The sequence below is a fragment of the Ictalurus punctatus genome, chromosome 22 (assembly GCF_001660625.3).
Source record: "Ictalurus punctatus breed USDA103 chromosome 22, Coco_2.0, whole genome shotgun sequence".
NCBI classification, from domain to species: Eukaryota; Metazoa; Chordata; class Actinopteri; order Siluriformes; family Ictaluridae; genus Ictalurus; species Ictalurus punctatus.
In genome coordinates this window covers 15,995,118-16,012,922 of record NC_030437.2, presented here as the reverse complement: position 1 = coordinate 16,012,922, position 17,805 = coordinate 15,995,118, and the positions used below count along the sequence as shown (strand labels likewise).

The 17,805-nt window shown below is 37.8% G+C and overlaps 2 protein-coding genes across 3 annotated transcripts; both read right to left on the bottom strand.

Annotated features, from left to right (window-relative positions):
• Positions 1 to 3,367: 3,367 nt before the first annotated feature.
• Positions 3,368 to 7,480, bottom strand: LOC108255343 (uncharacterized). 2 transcript variants are annotated; one of them, XM_017451263.3, is made up of 5 exons: positions 7,374 to 7,480; positions 5,165 to 5,320; positions 4,875 to 4,999; positions 4,370 to 4,419; positions 3,368 to 4,252 (listed from the first exon to the last, which is right to left on the bottom strand). In XM_017451263.3, the coding sequence occupies exons 2-5, from the start codon at positions 5,307 to 5,309 to the stop codon at positions 4,078 to 4,080; spliced, it is 495 nt and encodes a 164-aa protein (XP_017306752.1). In that variant the 5' UTR covers positions 5,310 to 5,320; positions 7,374 to 7,480; the 3' UTR covers positions 3,368 to 4,077. The 2 variants fall into 2 exon arrangements, with proteins under 2 accessions (XP_017306752.1, XP_017306751.1); XM_017451262.3 differs by having other exon boundaries at positions 3,368 to 4,419; positions 7,374 to 7,479.
• A 6,831-nt stretch (positions 7,481 to 14,311) lies between these two features.
• Positions 14,312 to 17,431, bottom strand: purba (purine-rich element binding protein Ba). The gene has a single exon (XM_017452328.3). It carries the CDS (start codon positions 17,034 to 17,036, stop codon positions 16,119 to 16,121), a length of 918 nt encoding a protein of 305 aa, XP_017307817.1. The 5' UTR covers positions 17,037 to 17,431; the 3' UTR covers positions 14,312 to 16,118.
• Between the last annotated feature and the right edge of the window lie 374 nt (positions 17,432 to 17,805).

The window sequence follows — 17,805 nt, the reverse complement described above, 5'->3', positions numbered from 1 at the left end:
TATATTTTCCTTTTTTTCCTGTATTTCTCGTTTATAATTTATTTTCATATTTGCACTATATTTTTTATTTTATATATATTTATACTACTTGAAAAGCGGTTTACTGTACTTCCAACTTCTTAATATCATTACAGTTCTACTGTCCTGCATATCCTACTATTCTGTTTTTTATAGAGTTTCTCTATTACTATAAGATATTATTAAAGTTATTCATGTGTGTGTATGAGAAAGACAGAGTGTGTGCGTATGTTGTGTCTACTTGCCCGCCCTTGACTGTACGAGCATGTGTGTGTGTGTGTGTGTGTGTTTTAGCACTCCTCAGCTCGTACACTTCTTTCGACTATTTCGACTAATAACCCATAAAGATCTTTAAAGTGTTTTACCAATTTATCCACTTCTGACTAAAACCGCTTCTGTATGTCTAGGTGCCGGTGCCCGTCGTCAGTCCCTTCTCTCACCGTTACTGGACCTGGATCTGGATCTGGACCTCCCTTATGTTTATTTTATGACATTTTTTATCCACAACATTAGGATACATGTCACCACGGACTCTATCAAATATCAACAGATATTAAATGAAAACCTGACTGCCTCTGCCAGAAAGTTTAATATGAGACGTTGTTGGATCTTCCAGCAGGACAATGATCCAAAATATACATCAAAATCAACACAAAAATGGTTTACTGACCACAAAATCAAGGTCCTGCCATGGCCATCCTAGCAAACCCATAGAAAACCTGTGGGGTGAACTGAAGAGGCCAGTCCACAATTATATATATATATATATATATATATATATATATATATATATATATATATATATATATATATATATATATATATATATAATGAGCCTACATCATATTTCACAAATAAATACAATCCACTCTACAAATCTTTGTATTACAGCCATCGAAATGAGTGGCAAACAAGTGAGTTTCTTTGTAAGTTTTTAAACGGTCAGAATTAAACTTTTTCCGTGGTTTTTTTTTTTTTTTTTTTTTTTTGGCAAAAATGTGAATTCCTCATCTGGACAGCCTCCACATTACCACTTGTTATCCACCATCATTAGGCTGGATGATATGTAGGGGAATCTAGTGTTATTATTAGAGCAAGGCTGTGTTTTAATTCACTGTAATAGTCTTAATGCGCTGCTGTTTGCAGTGTCTTCTTAAATCATACACATCTGAGCATGCATACATTTTATTATAATGTTTTTATCCCAGAGAGGGTATGTGCTGAAATTCTCTCTGCTGTGGGAAACAGCTGTGCTGAGTTGAATTCGGTTTATTTACTTTATATTTGAAGCTTTCAGATTCTCTTGCATAATTCACTTAACACTTGCATAATTCCAAGCTGGCAAATCACAACTTGACGACAAACATCTTTTTGTGGACAGAAGGGAAATATGAAAATATTGTCAACTCAACTATAAACCAAAAACTCAGCGGGTCAGTGTCACTGGTCTTACAGTTTTTTTGGAAGCATGTGTGATTTGCTGCACAATAAATGATTAATCCATTTTAAAATGTTCTGCATCTGTTTAGGAACTGTACTTTCAGGAGCTTGACTGGGACGATTGTGGGCTACCCACTGACCCAAATGAAAAAGAAAAGAGTCTGTGACTGCACATGTCAAAACAGAAAGAAAAAACTGAAATTATATCAACAGATCCATCACAATATACATTAACTTGAAATTCAGTGCTACAGGGATGACATATTTTTGTAGGCCAACCGTGAAGTTTTCACCCTGGTCAACTTGACAAAAAGCCAATAGGATTTTCCCATTGGCTTTTTGATTATTGCAGAAAATAAGCTCTGTGACCAACAAAAGTTTATGATTTTTACATGTTTTGTTCAAGATAATCTTCACAAATGAACACAACTTTTAAGTAGTTTATAGCCGAAATACAATCGCCAGAAGTGAAAAGCTAAAGTTTGGCTATAAACAAACTAGACCACGGTCATGACTTCAACCTCACCGCCATTAAGCTTTGTAGCACTACAATTTGAAAAGAAAAAACAAAAAACACTACAATTGGAAAATATTATAAATAGATAAATATGGATTTATAAATTGATAAATACTATACATTGATAAATTTGGAAAGTTTGAGTAGGAATAGTTTGCAAGAGCATGATTATAAATAAAACAAGGCTGTAGTATATGAGTTTTCCTGTTCACGTCGCGATGACTTCTATATAGCCAACTGTTAGCAACCGTATTTTTCAAGACACATAAAAGCTTAACAAAATCACCAGTGGGGTATTACTGATGTATTTTATGTCATAGAATAGAGAAGAACACGCGAAGTAAAAGAGCAGCTCCTTTCTTATTTTCAGATGAACAAATTTAACTTGCATGGATCTGACGGTAGAGGTTTTGTGGAGAAAGGAAAGCTCGTCTTCCCTAAAATCCCATCAAAATGTGGCACTTAAATGTTTACCAAAGTGTCTACATTATTCATTCATCTTGATGGTATTCGATATTTCTGTGAATCAAATGATCAAATATCTCACTGCAATATCATTCCTTTAACTCAAACTCTTTCCAGTGAACAGCCCAGACTGCACAAAAATCTCATTTGAAGCCCAACAAAGAGCTTCAAATGGAGTCTGTTAAGTCCCTCCACCATGGTCCCTTTGACAAACCTGTTACCGTAGAAATGATAAACACATTAGAACTAGCACATTAATATAAACCTATTATTCATGTTAAATGTGTAGAACTTTATAGTATATAAATATATACTACAAAGCATGAAGGTGGAACTTGTGTTCACTGATACCATCATGATGGTGTACAGAGGCATTGTGAATGTAAGTTTCTTAAAATCAGCGAAGAAATTATTCAAGCAACAGAATTGGATTTTACAGCAGAATAATGATCCAAAGCATACCCCACTGACTTTTGAAAGAATACTTCACCAAAAATAGAATGAAAGTCTTAGAATGCACAGCCCTGACCAAAACCCTATAGAGCAGAGGGGATCACAACATTTTGAAAATCTATTTTTTTGGGAAATGTTTTGCTTGAAAATTGTGCTTGCTGTATCTTTCTTCAAAATAATTTCCACTTGGATTGATATGTTTTGTAATGCAGTGAAAGTCACACATTTGTAAGTGTGGTACAAGTGTCAAATTAACTTTGTTGGTGCTACAGTAGTTAGATAGATTGATTCATTAATTGATTATCAGCAAGCATGACTTTAAAAGATGCCCACCTGCACCCCTAGTCAAAACAGGCTAAATCTTACCCTGAATCCAAGGTGTGTTTTCCAATAAAACATCAATGCAAAATTAACAGAAAAATACTTGGAAATACTTGTGTCATGTGATTCCGATATTACAAAAAGGACAATGAATACAATTTTATAACTGCTTTATTATTGTTGTTATAATGATAAAAGGAAGAAAAAAAACCCTAACAAATGAGCTAAACACAAACCCTTCCTTTATACCTGGTACATATATAATTCATGATCATATAAATCATATTCCATATAATTGATCATACATGTGGTTCAGTATCAGCATAGACATTGAATACACAAGAATATAAAGACAGCAGTGAACTACAGTATAGTAATATTGATATGAATGCATAATGACAAGGCCAAAGAGGTGGTTAGGAGACTTATTTATCCATTATTTTCAGACAATCCATTTAATAAAACAAGCAGGAAATTGAGTACACTAATGTAGTATAATCATATCTATACATGTGTACTAATGTAGTCTAATGTATATACAATGTCATACTGTGAGTATACATTACAAATCCAATATAAGATCTTTATATTGACCTGTAAAAATGACCTGTAATAAACATCAAAAAGGTCAAGTGACCTTGCTGACTACAAGTGAACCAAGAAAGCAAGAACTCTACCTTCCTGCACCAGTGGCTTAATGCAAATCCACTTCTGCGTTTAGTGATTGCGAACTGCATTTGCTGCCATTGTTCCTTTTCACACTGGTAGTTTTAAAACTCTGCTACTTATGCGTCCACATTTGCAAATATGAAAGTGTTTTAAAAGGTCTACAGAACACAAAATACTCTTGAATTTGACTGTGATCACAACATGCATTTCTTCTTCTCGCTTGTTTTCCGTCCTTTCCCCGTTGCCCCTGCACTGCAGGGCCTTCCTCCGCACTGCATTCCTTGCGTGTCCTTTGTGCCCTCCCCTTTCTCCATTATTCTGCGCACTGAGCGTTTCGGTTTACGATTGTTAGAGTCAAGAAACTGGACTCTGAAACCACAATATGGTTTGGGCATAAGGACGACATCTTTGTCAAGCACATGCAGATACTGGCTAGGATCTACCACTGAGCACAGGCTTCCATATTCTTTGTTATGCTGAGCCCACCTGAACAGGAATCTGTTGCTGAACATTTTGGGCTCACTCTGTGCCTGTATCTGCAAAGATGGGAGGGAAAATGGCATTCAAAACCAAATATTAACTATAAACATAAACAAAAAGTAATTTCTTCTTAATAAAACCATGAGATATGATTAGAGAGTTCCAGCAGCATACATAAAAGACAAGACACAAATACACATAAGATAAAAAAAAATTAAATACTGAATATATTGAAAAATTGTATTAAATTTAAAGATAGAAATATAAAAATGTATGCATAGCATAGATATAATATAAACAGTAAACATAAATAGTATGTATCATATACATCTATAGCTATACTAAGGTGCAAGAAGAACATTATATTGTGTTGCAGTTCTGTGTTGCAGATAATACATACATGTACAATAATGCATAACAATAACAAAATCAATCTGGCCTATTCAACATTTGAGTAAAACAAGACATGGGCAAGCTTTTATAGAAAAATAAGTTCATGTGGAGAAATTACCTTTAACTTAAGTTTTTTCTCCGAGTCCTCCTCCACTACAGGAAAATACTTCTTCTTTTTCAGCTCAAAGCAGAACGCCATGTGAAAGGTTTTGTCTCGTTTATTCGGCACCTTATATACAGTCACTGAACCATGGAGAGAAGTGCAAGTTCAAATTTATAATCACAATACAGATACCAGATATCACTGATGCCAAATATTAATGACATTTTATAACTAAAAATGTGTCAGAACTCCTATAAACACAAACAAGCCAAAAAAGGGGAAATTTAGGATCTTTCTTTACTTACAGTTTGATGTTTTTCTCTGCGAATGTTCAACAATGATTTGATGAAATCTTCCTTGAGATGTCTTGCGTGGCTTGATGTTGGCGGATTTCCCACCGCTGATCTCCAAGCGTGCACACTTCCTCTCTGGTGTAGGAGTGGGTCCCATTATTTAGTGAACTAGGAACAACATTACATGCCTTTTGAGTGTCAAGACTTGGCTCTGGCTTGCACACTTAAAACCAGTGGTAGACGAAGTACATACACCGTTCCTGTACAAATACCCTGCTTTTGAATGTACTTATGTATCAAAAGTAAAAGAAGGCTACTGATCTGTGAGAACTATATTTTAATAATTAATGCAATCAAATGTTCCATTCTCCTGATCATCATACCTTTTTAAGAAGAGAGTTTTTATTTATTTAATTATTTATTTATTTAAAAAAAATATTGTTACAGGCACACAATGAGAGTCATTAGGGGGTTAACATTACTCTGTTCCTGTCCTGATTATAAAACAAAACGTGATTGGTTGGAGCGAGACCGTGCTACATTGTCAGTGCAATGTCGCCGTTAGCCGATTGGCTTGCATAGGCGGTGGGCGGAGTTCAACAATTTTTGCATTTGTGTGCACTCTTGACGCTAGAAATGTTTCAAAAGGCACAAATACCTACAGCAATCCACAAATGCACAAGGCAGAGTTGTGTTTGTGACATAAAAACATATTTGTAAAAAAATTAAATGATTTGCAAATCTCATTTTATTTATTTGTCAATTGAATGTATTTTTGTGAAACTACTAACATATATTTGTGGCTTTCATTCAATGCATTTGTGAATTTGTTACATTTTTTGTAAATCTCACTACATTTATTTGTGGATCATACTCTATTTATTTGGGATTATGAAACAATTCTAACCTCATATCCACATGGGGGGGGGGGGGGGGGGGCTGTGATCTCATTTGCTTTGAGGTCAAACATGCATAAAATGTTCCACTATAATTTAATTGTAAAATTAAAACATTTTAAAATGTAAAAGCGGTAATTCCCCGAAAAACAATCTGTGCAACAGCGCTCAATCAGTTTCAGCTAGCAGCTCGTTTTTTCTGCAGTCAGAAAATCACTATTTATGAATGAATCAATATGTCTAAGAAGTGTAAAAGTGCTGATGACTCTTCATCAAAAAAGAAAGTAAAGCTATATTTCAAGAGTTATTTTAACTTCAGTTTTATTGAAGAACAGGACAGGACTTGACGTTTAAGGCTCTGGGTTTTTGATCGGAAGATTGCAGGTTCAAGTCCTAGCACCGCCAAGCTGCCATTGTTGGGCTCTTGAGCAAGACCCTTAACCCTCTCTGCTCCAGGGGCACTGTATCATGTCTGACCCTGTGCTCTGACCCCAGCTTCCTGACATGCAAAGAAAAAACTATTTCACTGTAATGTATATGTGACCAATAAAGACTAATTATGATCATTGTCCAATGGACCTGTTTCTCTAAGACATGATACATCTTTTATTTACAGCAGTGGTTTCCAATCTTTTTTTACCTTGGAGGCCCCCCCCCCCCCCCCCCCCCCCCTTTTTCTTTCTTTCTTTTTTTTTTTTTTACAGCAGTGGTTCCAAACCATTTTTCCCCTTTATTTATTTCCAGCAATGGTTCTTTGGTCTTTATGGTATTACTCTAAAAGCTAATTAAAGGAAGTTGTTCTTAAGGTCCAGTTATGAGCCTTAAATAATTACTAAAGGTCTAGGCTGATCGATGCACCCATAAAGAGTACCACGCCAGCGACAAGAAAATGTACAGTTCAGTTACGGTTTTGAGAGTGTACTATGTACCACATAGACCATTTTTCGTTTGAAAAGAAAATTTTTCAGGCTGGACTTTCTCAAAAGGCTCTTGGGAAACTCAGGTTTTGGGAAACAGTCCAGTTGGATTTTATTCATTTTGTTCCTAAAAAAATAAAATAAAAATAAAAGTACCACGTCGTACCTGGACTGTACAATATATAAAATCACATATTTGCTGTATTACTCATTCCTCTTCTCTCCACGTTGCGCATCTCAAAATTTACCCAACGGGGCACCGAACCTCAGGTTATTGCACAAATGCACTTTCGCTAATCCAACAAAGCATTAATAGCAATAATACAATTATTAGCAATTATTTGTTTCCAAAATGAAGTTTATGTTGATACTAAGTTGATGGTAAACTATTAATGGCATAAGACTGACCTGATTTGAAGAAGAGCACTGCGTAGATTCTGTTGCGGCGGACAGGGATGCCAGGTCTGTCATATTTATACTCCAAAAACCAGCCCCGGGTTATAAAAACAACCCAATATCAAATCTCAACATATGCCCCTCCCAGACATATTCACTGCTTTATCTCTGCTCTTAACCACAACAATATTATTTCAACCTGTATTGTAGCTCAAAGGTTACAAAGACAATACATTTTAAACAAGTCAGAACAAAACAAACAAACAAAAAACATGTAGTTCCTTTTTTAACCAATTTCCCTTTCTGTTCCCTTTGGTCCCCTTTTAACCAATGTCCTTAACATAATTAGACTACTTTTGTAGGGACAAATAAAGAATATTTGTAATACAGAGTATCAGACATTTATAAAAAAAAAATAATGTACAGAAATAACCATATCAAGTTACCTGCTGTGCATATTTATATAATTTTTCTGGGAAAAAGAAAAACAAACAAACCTACATACGTCAAGTAATTTGTGTTATTTTGTCTGCATCTGGATTGTTACCTTTTCAGAAATTGCTTCCAGCATAAAACTATAGATTGCATATTTTGTTTGTCTGTTTGATCAACATATCTCCAGTATTAAAATACAGTATCACACAAAAGTGAATACATCCCTCACATTTTTGTAAATATTTGATGATATCTTTTCATGTGACAGCACTGAAGAAATGACACTTTGCTACAATGTAAAGTAGTGAGTGTACAGCTTGTGTAACAGTGTAAATTTGCCGTCCCCTCAAAATAACTCAACACACAGACATTAATGTCTAATGTTTCACTTAAGGGTGTACTCACTTTTGTTGCCAGCGGTTTAGACATTAATGGCTGTGTGTTGAGTTATGTGTGATGTGATGATCAGGTGTCCACAAACCTTTGGCCATATAATGTATATTGTGATATATTTTCAGATTTCCACCTTTTTCTAGGCTTTCTCGCCGTAAAACAAAAATCTCCAAGACAGGTCCTGGAACGTGTCATTAATGATGTCAGGATATTTGGTAAGCATGACTTTAGTTACCAGGGTGATTAACATGAGACTGCCTATTCTTTAGAAGACCTAACATTAGATCATGAAATAAAAAAAAAATAAAAAAATTACTACTGCTGCTGATACTACGATGCCTGCCTGCAAGGACATGTCAATCAATGCATTTAAAAGAGTAAAAAGCTGTATGAAAGTGGACATAAAGGAAGAGTACGATGTTGTGACTTTGCTGTCCAATGCAATGGTAAACAAAATCAGTCTCTTAATGCAACAAAACATTGCTGAGGAATGTTAAGGGAGCTGGAATGTATTCAGTACAAATGTATACAAACTAATTGCAGTAATTGGTTGTGAGTACCGTGGATGAACGGATGAGAACAAAATAATACCTCTAGAACCTAGAGCTGCTCTGTCCTTTTGCCAGTCATGCCCATGAGGGACTCTAATTCATCAAGCATGATGGGAAAATATATTATGGAACTTTTCAGAATCAAAAGAAGAAGAGAATATCATCAGCCAGTTTGTGCTCAGTCCTTTCCCACATCTCTTTCTTGTCCCGAATCATGTGCAACTCTATACACTTAGCATCACTGTGAATGCTCTTCAGTCACATTCCCATTACCCAAATCTGATCATTACAGGAAACACTCTTCCATCACCTCTCAGTGATTTTAGCCTTCACACAATCTTTTTGTGTGCTGGTTTTGTTTTGGTTACCTTTCCCTGATTGCTCAGAAGTCTTTGGACTTGCTGACCTGCAGTGAATCCTCTCCAATAAACTGAAGGTACAGCCATGGGAGATTCACTCAGTGGTTTTGCATCTGAAGTCACTTGTTTTGTCTGGTAGCCAAATTATCTGTATTCCACCTGAGTTTGACCTTTTTTAACAGGTTTTAGTCACATCCTCACTATCTGGACTGAAATTTGTGTTGTCATAGTTTATCAACCTCAGCAATCTCTCTCTCTCTCTCTCTCTCTCTCTCTCTCTCTCTCTCTCTCTCTCTCTCTCTCTCTCTCTCTCTCTCTCATACTCATTATGAGGCATACAATGTCCTGCACCTCAATAGGAGCTCTTCAGGTACTACTCTGATTAGGCTCCAGTCAAACCCAAGTAAGAAATCTTGTGCCAACCTGACTGTGGGAGTATGGGGTGTAAATTTAGAGTGGGTTTGGACCAGACACAGTGACACATGTAAAGTTAAGAGTGTCTATTTATTGAAGAGGGCTTCCGTGTGGTGCAACAGAATCAACGCTTTGTCATCAGGAGATTTCACGTTTGAATGCAAACAGACCAGACACACCAGACAAATACAGACCAGCACCACCCCTTACCATAATACATATAAAGCATACGCCTCATATTTTGTAGCTCCACTGTTCAACACATTCCTGTGACTTCATACATATTTTTATACATTCACTGCTGGGTTCATAGATGGTCCTGGTCTAGTTGGCTCAGACATTACTACTTCTTTCTGCAGCTGAGTGCCACAGAGGAAAAGAATTGTGCACTCCGGGAAGCACTGATGGCATGCAAGGCACGAATTCAGGAAGCTGAAAGAGAGAAAGAGTGGGAGATTGAAAACAAAGAAGAGTGCTTACAATCTTCTGATTGTAAAATAGAAATTTGGGTTACAGGTAATTATAGAAAAGATAACTAAGTGCTCATTGGCTCTATTTTATGAATGAATGAATGAATGAATGAATGGATGGATGGATATATGGATGGATGAATGGATGAATGCATGAATGAATGTTTTTTCAGTTATGGCCCTGAAAAGAAATCTGGTGGACAAGCACACCATCATGGTCAGAGAGAGAAAGACCTCAATGTAAATGAAGTGGAGCTTGAGGAACTAATCAAGAACCTCAGATATAAGATGTATGCTGTTTTTCCATTCACTCATTTCAATATTAGGAAAAAGAATTCATTTTGTCACTGATTTCAATCTTTTTAAACTCTGAAACATTACCATTCATTTCCATTGTGTTGTCATTTAAGATAAAGTACAATCACGTCGAATGTACAACAGGCGTCAACTGTGGTGCAAGCAGGGACAACACCTGGTTCTGGATTGATTTAAGGGACAGCAGAATATAACGGAGGTACGACACCACCTGGAGGCTGACCTTTTCCAGTGCAGCCAGACCTCAGAAGGGAAGAACTCTTTGGAATTTCCAATTAAGAAAGCCTCCAGGTATGTAACACAAGCTGAAGCACAGAATGAACGACATACAGCTCAGTGAGATAGAAATAAACAGGGATTGATTGAAGAGAGCAATCAATCAGGTGCTGAGAGACTGTTAAGGATGAGATTAATGAAAATAATGAATGAAATGAAATCAAAGGGCCTTAGTGGTTAGCATGTTTGTCGCTCACCTCCAGGGTTGGGGGTTCAAATCCTGTTTCCGCCCTGTGTGTGCGCAGAGTTTGCATATTTTCCCTGTGCTTCAGGGGTTTCTTCCAGGTACTCCGGTTCCTTCCCCAAGTCCAAAGACATGCGCTGTAGACTGATTGGCATTTCCAAACTGTCCGTAGTGTGTGATTGAGCCCTGCAGTTGTCCAGACCTTTTGCCTTGAGTTCCCTAGGATAGTCTCCAGGCTCCCCGCGACACTGTGTAGGATAAGCAGTATGGAAAATGGATGGATGGGTGGATGGAAGCAAAGGTCCATGCAACTCTCCTTTTAATCCCAGTATATAACATACAAAGGCACAATGTTGTGGAACATGTAGATGCTTATGATTTCAACTTGAAAGAAATTATGAAAACCCCTGTCAGTGCTCTAGTAGTGGTGTCTCATGCATTAATTCTGATGACCCCACATTGTTTTTCATATTCTTTATCTCTGCCTCTTTTTCAGCCTCTCACCTCTTCTCATCACTATTGCTAGTTGTCCTATGTGTCAAAGGTTTTTCTGTTTACACTGTAAAGAATTCTGCATCACCCACTGCATTATTACAGCTATGTAATGTTTATTACAATGGCTGCTTTGGTTACAGGTGAAGAGCTTTGAGTCTCTCCACATTTGCCTTGCTTTGAAGAGGAATGTATTATCTGCTAGATCTGAAATATCTGAATATCTCTTGAGTTACTCAGCTAAAAGATTCATTCAGATGTTAATCCTGTTAGCGCAAATAATGTGCAGATTTGTTTCTATGACTAATGGTTAGGACAAGCATACTGATTTGTTCAGACAAGAAGAAAATTGAGCAATGTATAAAATATATACTAATATATGTTACTATTTTGTGTTATTTTATGTTTGTCCATGTTCAAGATGGTACAATGTTGTATGGCCTTGTACAACCTGCTTTCATTTCAATTCGAGCAAGTTTTTAAAAAATACTGACAGGTATATTACCAGACAAGCTCCATGTAAGGAACTTGTCAGCAGTGAACAAAACAGATGTATCCCAATATAGATTTGTTCATCTTAGTGACTTGTGACAATGTTTGATTTATTAATAAACGTCACATCACACATTTTAATAGTTTATTGTTAGATTTAATGTCGTGGAACGTCCAATAGACAAGTTATTTCTTGTTATCACTTATGTTATAGTTGTTTCTCTCTAATGACTCCTAACAAAAAAAAAATCATCACCAGATCAAGGTTTTACTTTGTTAAACACATAAAAAAAAATCTATTTATTATTAGTCTTCTTAGAACTTATTATTAGAACTTGAGTCTGCCGTACAAGTTCCTGTGAATGAGTTGTTTCTATGAAAACCAATATGTATTAGAACGAGATATAAACCTATTGTTCAGGTTAAATCCTGAACTACTATCTAAGACATCAGATTTGAGATATATTTAATGTTGTTCATGTCATATAAGCATAATAACTTTGCTTACTTATTTTGGAAGAATTTACTTAAAGTGTGGTTTTATTTATGATTCACTTTTATTGGCACAGAGTCTTGGTTTTAAGGGATTAAGATAAAATCATTCATAGGTAGTAAATTGTTGCTGTTTTGCCATTTTCACTCTTTTTTCCAATTCAGAAAACTGGAATCAGCAAATCTCAAATTCCTTACCAGCTGAGACTGGTTAATCGTGCAGTGTAACTTCATTTCCTGTGATTAGGACATTAATGTATGTTGTTGCCTTACAATGATCTGCTTTTTACTCCAGTGAACTTTGGGCCAGTTTTATCAGAGCAACTCCAGTAAATTTTACGAAAAGTTGTTGTTTGGGCTTAGATGTGAGTAAAGGACCATGACATCAAGTTGTCAAGAGTTCACCCTGATTCAGTGGTAGCTCAGTGGACTCATTGGACTATTCAACTGAAAGGTTCTGAGTTCAAATCCAAGTACCAAGCTGTCACTGTTGGGCGCTTGAGCATGGCCCTTACACCTCAACTGCTCAGTTGTATAAATAAGATAAACGTAGGTTGCTCTGTATAAGGGTGTCTGCCAAATGCTGTAAATATTGGGTGGTTTATTTATTCCCATGCTGACAAAAAAATCATCTTTGTACTCATCTGTCTGTCACAAACATGCTCATTTATCCAACACTAGTGAGACAGCACTAAAAATCAGACCTAGTTAATGTATAGTTTTAACGGTCAGGTAATGGTAGTCTGTTCAGCAAGTTATTAATGTGGTGAAAGCAGACTCAGCAGTAGCGTTGAACACAGCAGAGACCATGAGAGAACTGTAATTCACAGACTCTTTCAGACATGCAGTCTTGTATTTGTTGCCAGGTTCTTGTTGCATATTGGGTCCTTTGTGAACCAAAAAACATCAATTTATATTTATTCATTTAGCAGACGCTTTTATCCAAAGCAACTTACAAATGAGGAAATACAAGCAAAGTGATACATCAAGTGGAAAACAAAACAAGTAGTGCTACCGTACACGATCTCTAATTGAGTTCTAGAGAAGCAGAGCAGAGGTGTAAGAGCCAGTTTAAATGCACAATGTTTATTATTATTATTTTTTTTATGTATAAAAGGGGGAAGGACAAGTAAGGTGTCAGTTAAGTGTTCATGGATGAGGTGGGTCTTTAGTTGTTTTTTTGAATATAGTGACAGATTCTGCTGACCGGATTGAGGTTGGAAGTTCATTCCACCATTGAGGGACAGTCAGTTTAAAGGTTCTGGAAAGGGACTTTGTGCCTCGCTGAGTAGGCACTACCAGGCGTCGGTCGTTAACTGATCGCAGATTGCATGAGGGAACATAAACCTCAGGGAGAGTGTTGAGGTAGGGAGTGGTGTAGTTTCAGACAAGATCTTGTATGTGAGCATCAAGGCCTTGAATTTGATATGGACAGCTACAGGAAGCCAGTGGAAGGAGATGAAGCGGGGTGTGACATGGGTTCTGTCAGCTGGTTAAAGACAAGGTGTGCTGCTGCATTCTGAATCATCTGAAGGGGTTTGATGGAGCTGGCTGGGAGCCCCGAGAGTAGTGAGTTGCAGTAGTCCAGTTTTTAGATAACAAGAGCCTGGACTAGTAGCTCTGTAGCCTGTTCTGTGACATTTCTTGATGTTGTACAGATTGAACCTACAGGATCGTGCAGTTGGTCTGTAAAGGTCAGTTTACAGTCTTTTTGATTCACTTTCCATCATATTTTTGAATAGTATTCTGGCTGTTTCACTGCATTTTCTGTCTTCAATTCGGCACAGTGGTACAGCGTGTAGTGCTGCTACTTCATAGCTCCCCGTTTTGATCCTGAGCTCGGGTTACTGTATATGTGAAGTTTCTGTTTATGTTCTCCCTGTGCCCGTGGCGGTTTTGTACAGGTTATCCATTTTCCTCCCACAAAAAATGCTGGTGAATTAACAACTCTAAATTACCAATGCGTGTGCCTTTTGCAAAGTGTTCCTGGAAGAGGCTCAGGATCAAGAGCATCCCTGACCAGAATATGGCTCTTACTGAACATACATGAACACACACACACACACAGAGACAAGTATCATTTCATCAGCAAAGAATTTTTATTTGTCATTGAAAGGAAGTTGTTGGGAGTGTTACAGCAGAATGATGTTGACTGAACAGCTGCCTTTTTCATGGGACATGGTACAGAAAGACCTCAACTGAAGGCAAAACTGAAACTGATATTAAAAGTAGTATAAAACTGCTATTGCTCCCAGGTGGTGTATATGACAAGAGTTTTAAACCAAAACCTGAAGAAAGTGTTCACACATCGAGGCTATGTGTGACAAATGTCACAGTCTGTAAATTCTCGTTTTTCTCTAGACAAAATGAAATGTTTAACGATACAGCATACAGTGATCAAAACAGGTACAAAAAGATCAGACGGAGTGGTTGTCAACTGTAACAGATATAACATACTTTAAAATCTCATGGAAAAGTGATGTAGATTGATGAGAATGGGCTGTTCTGGGAAATTCGTGATGTCTTATGCATATTCAGATAATACAAATAATATAAAAGGCTAAAAGAAACATTTCTCTAGAGGAGGGATTTTTTTTCCAAGTCAAATTGTGGAGAGAAAGGTTACAAAGCATCTTTAATATTGTTTCTATGTTCTTATGGCCTTAGTGTCAATAAGGACCAGGTGGAAAAATTAAGGAGGAAAAAAACTAAACAAAACAGAAGAAATATCCCACTGGATAATTGCATCCAAGATTTGTTTAAATAAGCCTGTTATAACTGAATCAATTCTATATTCCTATATATAAATATATTTCTATATATATTTCTAATTTCATGTTTAAAAATAAGTATTTAACCCCTATTGGGTGAGTTTTACATTGAATATAATGCATTTTCCAGTTACACTCTTTTTTCTTCTTCAATTCACTAACGTCTAACACGAACAGATACTGAATCTCCACTTCAAGCGCTGGTCTAAAACAGGTTAATATAGTATCCTTTAAAAAATAATGAAGTTTCTGCATTAACTTTCAGAGTATTTAGGAGCAAAGTGTCAAAGTATCAGTATCTTTTAGGATAATAGTGGCTGTGTGCTTTGTCAACCTTCGACTATCTCTGTAGGACAGATTTATAATAATTTAGTATGTACATTGAACTGGTTTTGTATTTTACATGTTTGTAATAATAATAATAATAATAATAATAATAATAATAATAATAATACATATAAGTAATGTTTAAGGGGCATGGTGAAATGTTTCATAGCACCTTTTTTGTGTAAATGGTCCACGTAATGTGTCTGTATATGTCCAAGTTTCTGCTTGAACTTTTTGAAATGAAATCTTAGCCCAGAAACTGGAGCCAAAAGTAAATAAATCCATTAACAGAGACCTGAAACACAGGTGAAAAAAAAATCCATGAACCAAACTTCCTGATTATTAAGTTTGTTGTTGTGAACTTGCTGGTCTTCTGTCTAATTATGGCAATGCAACACTGTAAATAACCTCAATAAGTAACACTGTATATGCTCACATTGTGTTCATAAGCACATTAAGAACAGGTTTTTTGGTTGGTTTAATTCTGCCTTTTTTCTTACATGCCATTTAAAAACAGGTCTGCACCCCAAAAAAAGTAGCTTTCACTAACTAGGCCTAGTACAGCTAGCTTAGCTAACTAGCTAGAGAAAAATCGCTTAGCTTAGCTAAGCTAGCTCTGTGTATGCTTTACAGATTCTTCTATTTTATTTACGCCATGTTTGTCAGTCACACAACTTTATTCGCGATGGGTGTTTTAGTATTAAAGTTCGTCATGCACATCCTTTCGAGGGTGTCCAACGCGGGGGTGGTGGACACAAAAGCCCGGTCCTGTGGGGGGATAAGAAATCAGTCGTCGTCCACGTCGTCTCCCTCGGACTCTTCGTCCGCTCTCCGCTCGTACATTTTATCTCTCTGCCTCTCCTGGATCTCCTTCATCTCCTCGGCGTAGCGACAGAAAGCTCCCCCGAACTTGCTCCAGGCTTTAAACGGCACCGTGATCGAGTTCCGGTAGCTGGGCTTCACCTCGCTGACCCGCAGAAACACGCCGTATTTGTTGGCGCCAACGTCGAAGAAGAATCGCTTCGAGTCCACGGTGATTGACGTACCCTCAGGCAGCTCGCTGTAGCCGCCGGCGCCGCATCCAGGCCCGGCTAGCTCGTCATCATCGCCGCCGTAGTCGTCTATCAGCTTGGCCAAGGCGTCGCGGAACTCGATTAGTCCCTGAGCTGGGAGGGCGATGGTTTGTCCCGACTGCATGGCCGCCCCAGGGGCCACTCCCCCTCCTATCCCGAACCCCGCGCCGCGGTTAACGGTCTGACGGATCCTCAGGAACCTCCCGCGCTGGTTCTCCTTCAGATCGAGGTAGTATTTGCGGTTTTCCCTCACCAAGAACTCGCTCTTTAAGGCCCGTCTTGGACCGCCGTCCTCCCCGCCCGAGGACTGTGCGATCTGCTCCGGGGTGCTAGGCCCGAGCTGGGCGTAGTGCTCGATGAAGTCGCCCAAGTAGTCGCGGAATTCCGCTGCCACCGACATAGACAGCGTCAGCCGACTTTTAGAGCCGCCGGCGCCGACCTCAGCGATCTTCACGAATCGGCCCTTCGAGTTCTGCTTCACGTCCAAGTAGAAACGCTTGTTCTGGATGTCCAGGCGTTTGGAGGCCAGCTCCTGGGTCTCTTCTTGATCCCGATGGAAATGGGGGAATCCGCTGCCTCCTCCACCACCGCTGCTACCACCGCGCTCACTCCCACTATCCCCATCCGCCATCTTCACCAGCAGCGGCTTCTCTGCGTTCTAGCACTTTGATGCTGTCATTTTTCCCCACCCGTATACCGAGAAAACCCCTTCCTACACTAAGATTGACGTGTTTAAGATAATAAATTTGGTGATAAAATAATAAAAAGACAAACAGTGCGCAAAACAACAATATTATTACTTGTGATTTGGCGAAACACGCTTGTAATATATTGTTATTAGCGCCACGATGCTTCTGAGATGCGCTCGAAGTTCCTAAGGTTGCTACGGTGACGTGAACGACTTCTAAATTATCCAATTCATGAGCGTTTCCATAAAATACTAACCAATCCCAGAGTAGGAGGCAGGGTTTGTTGGAATACGAGTGGGAAAAAGAAATCTGACCTGACCTCAACTGAGTATGGCTTCCCTATAACCCGATTGGACTAGGCGCTTGTCTGTTAAGGCAGCGCTACCAAACCTAGCTTTCTTATTAGTCTATTTGTCAATCGTACCCTTAGTCCCGCCTCACTCTGTTGTCAGTTGTGTTTAATGGAGGATTCGGTTTTACTGTTTTCTCAAACGTGATTAATATTTTGTCAAAGAACACTGTAAAAATAAATAAATAAATAAAACAACTACCCGTGAAATAAAGATTGTACAGTAGTAAAAATTCTATGAATAAATATTTAAAACTATTAGGACTCGAACAACAGTTAAATGTACTACACAATTATAATATATATAACTGCACATAATATATAACCTTCACAGAAAATACAAACTATTATCTTAACTGCAA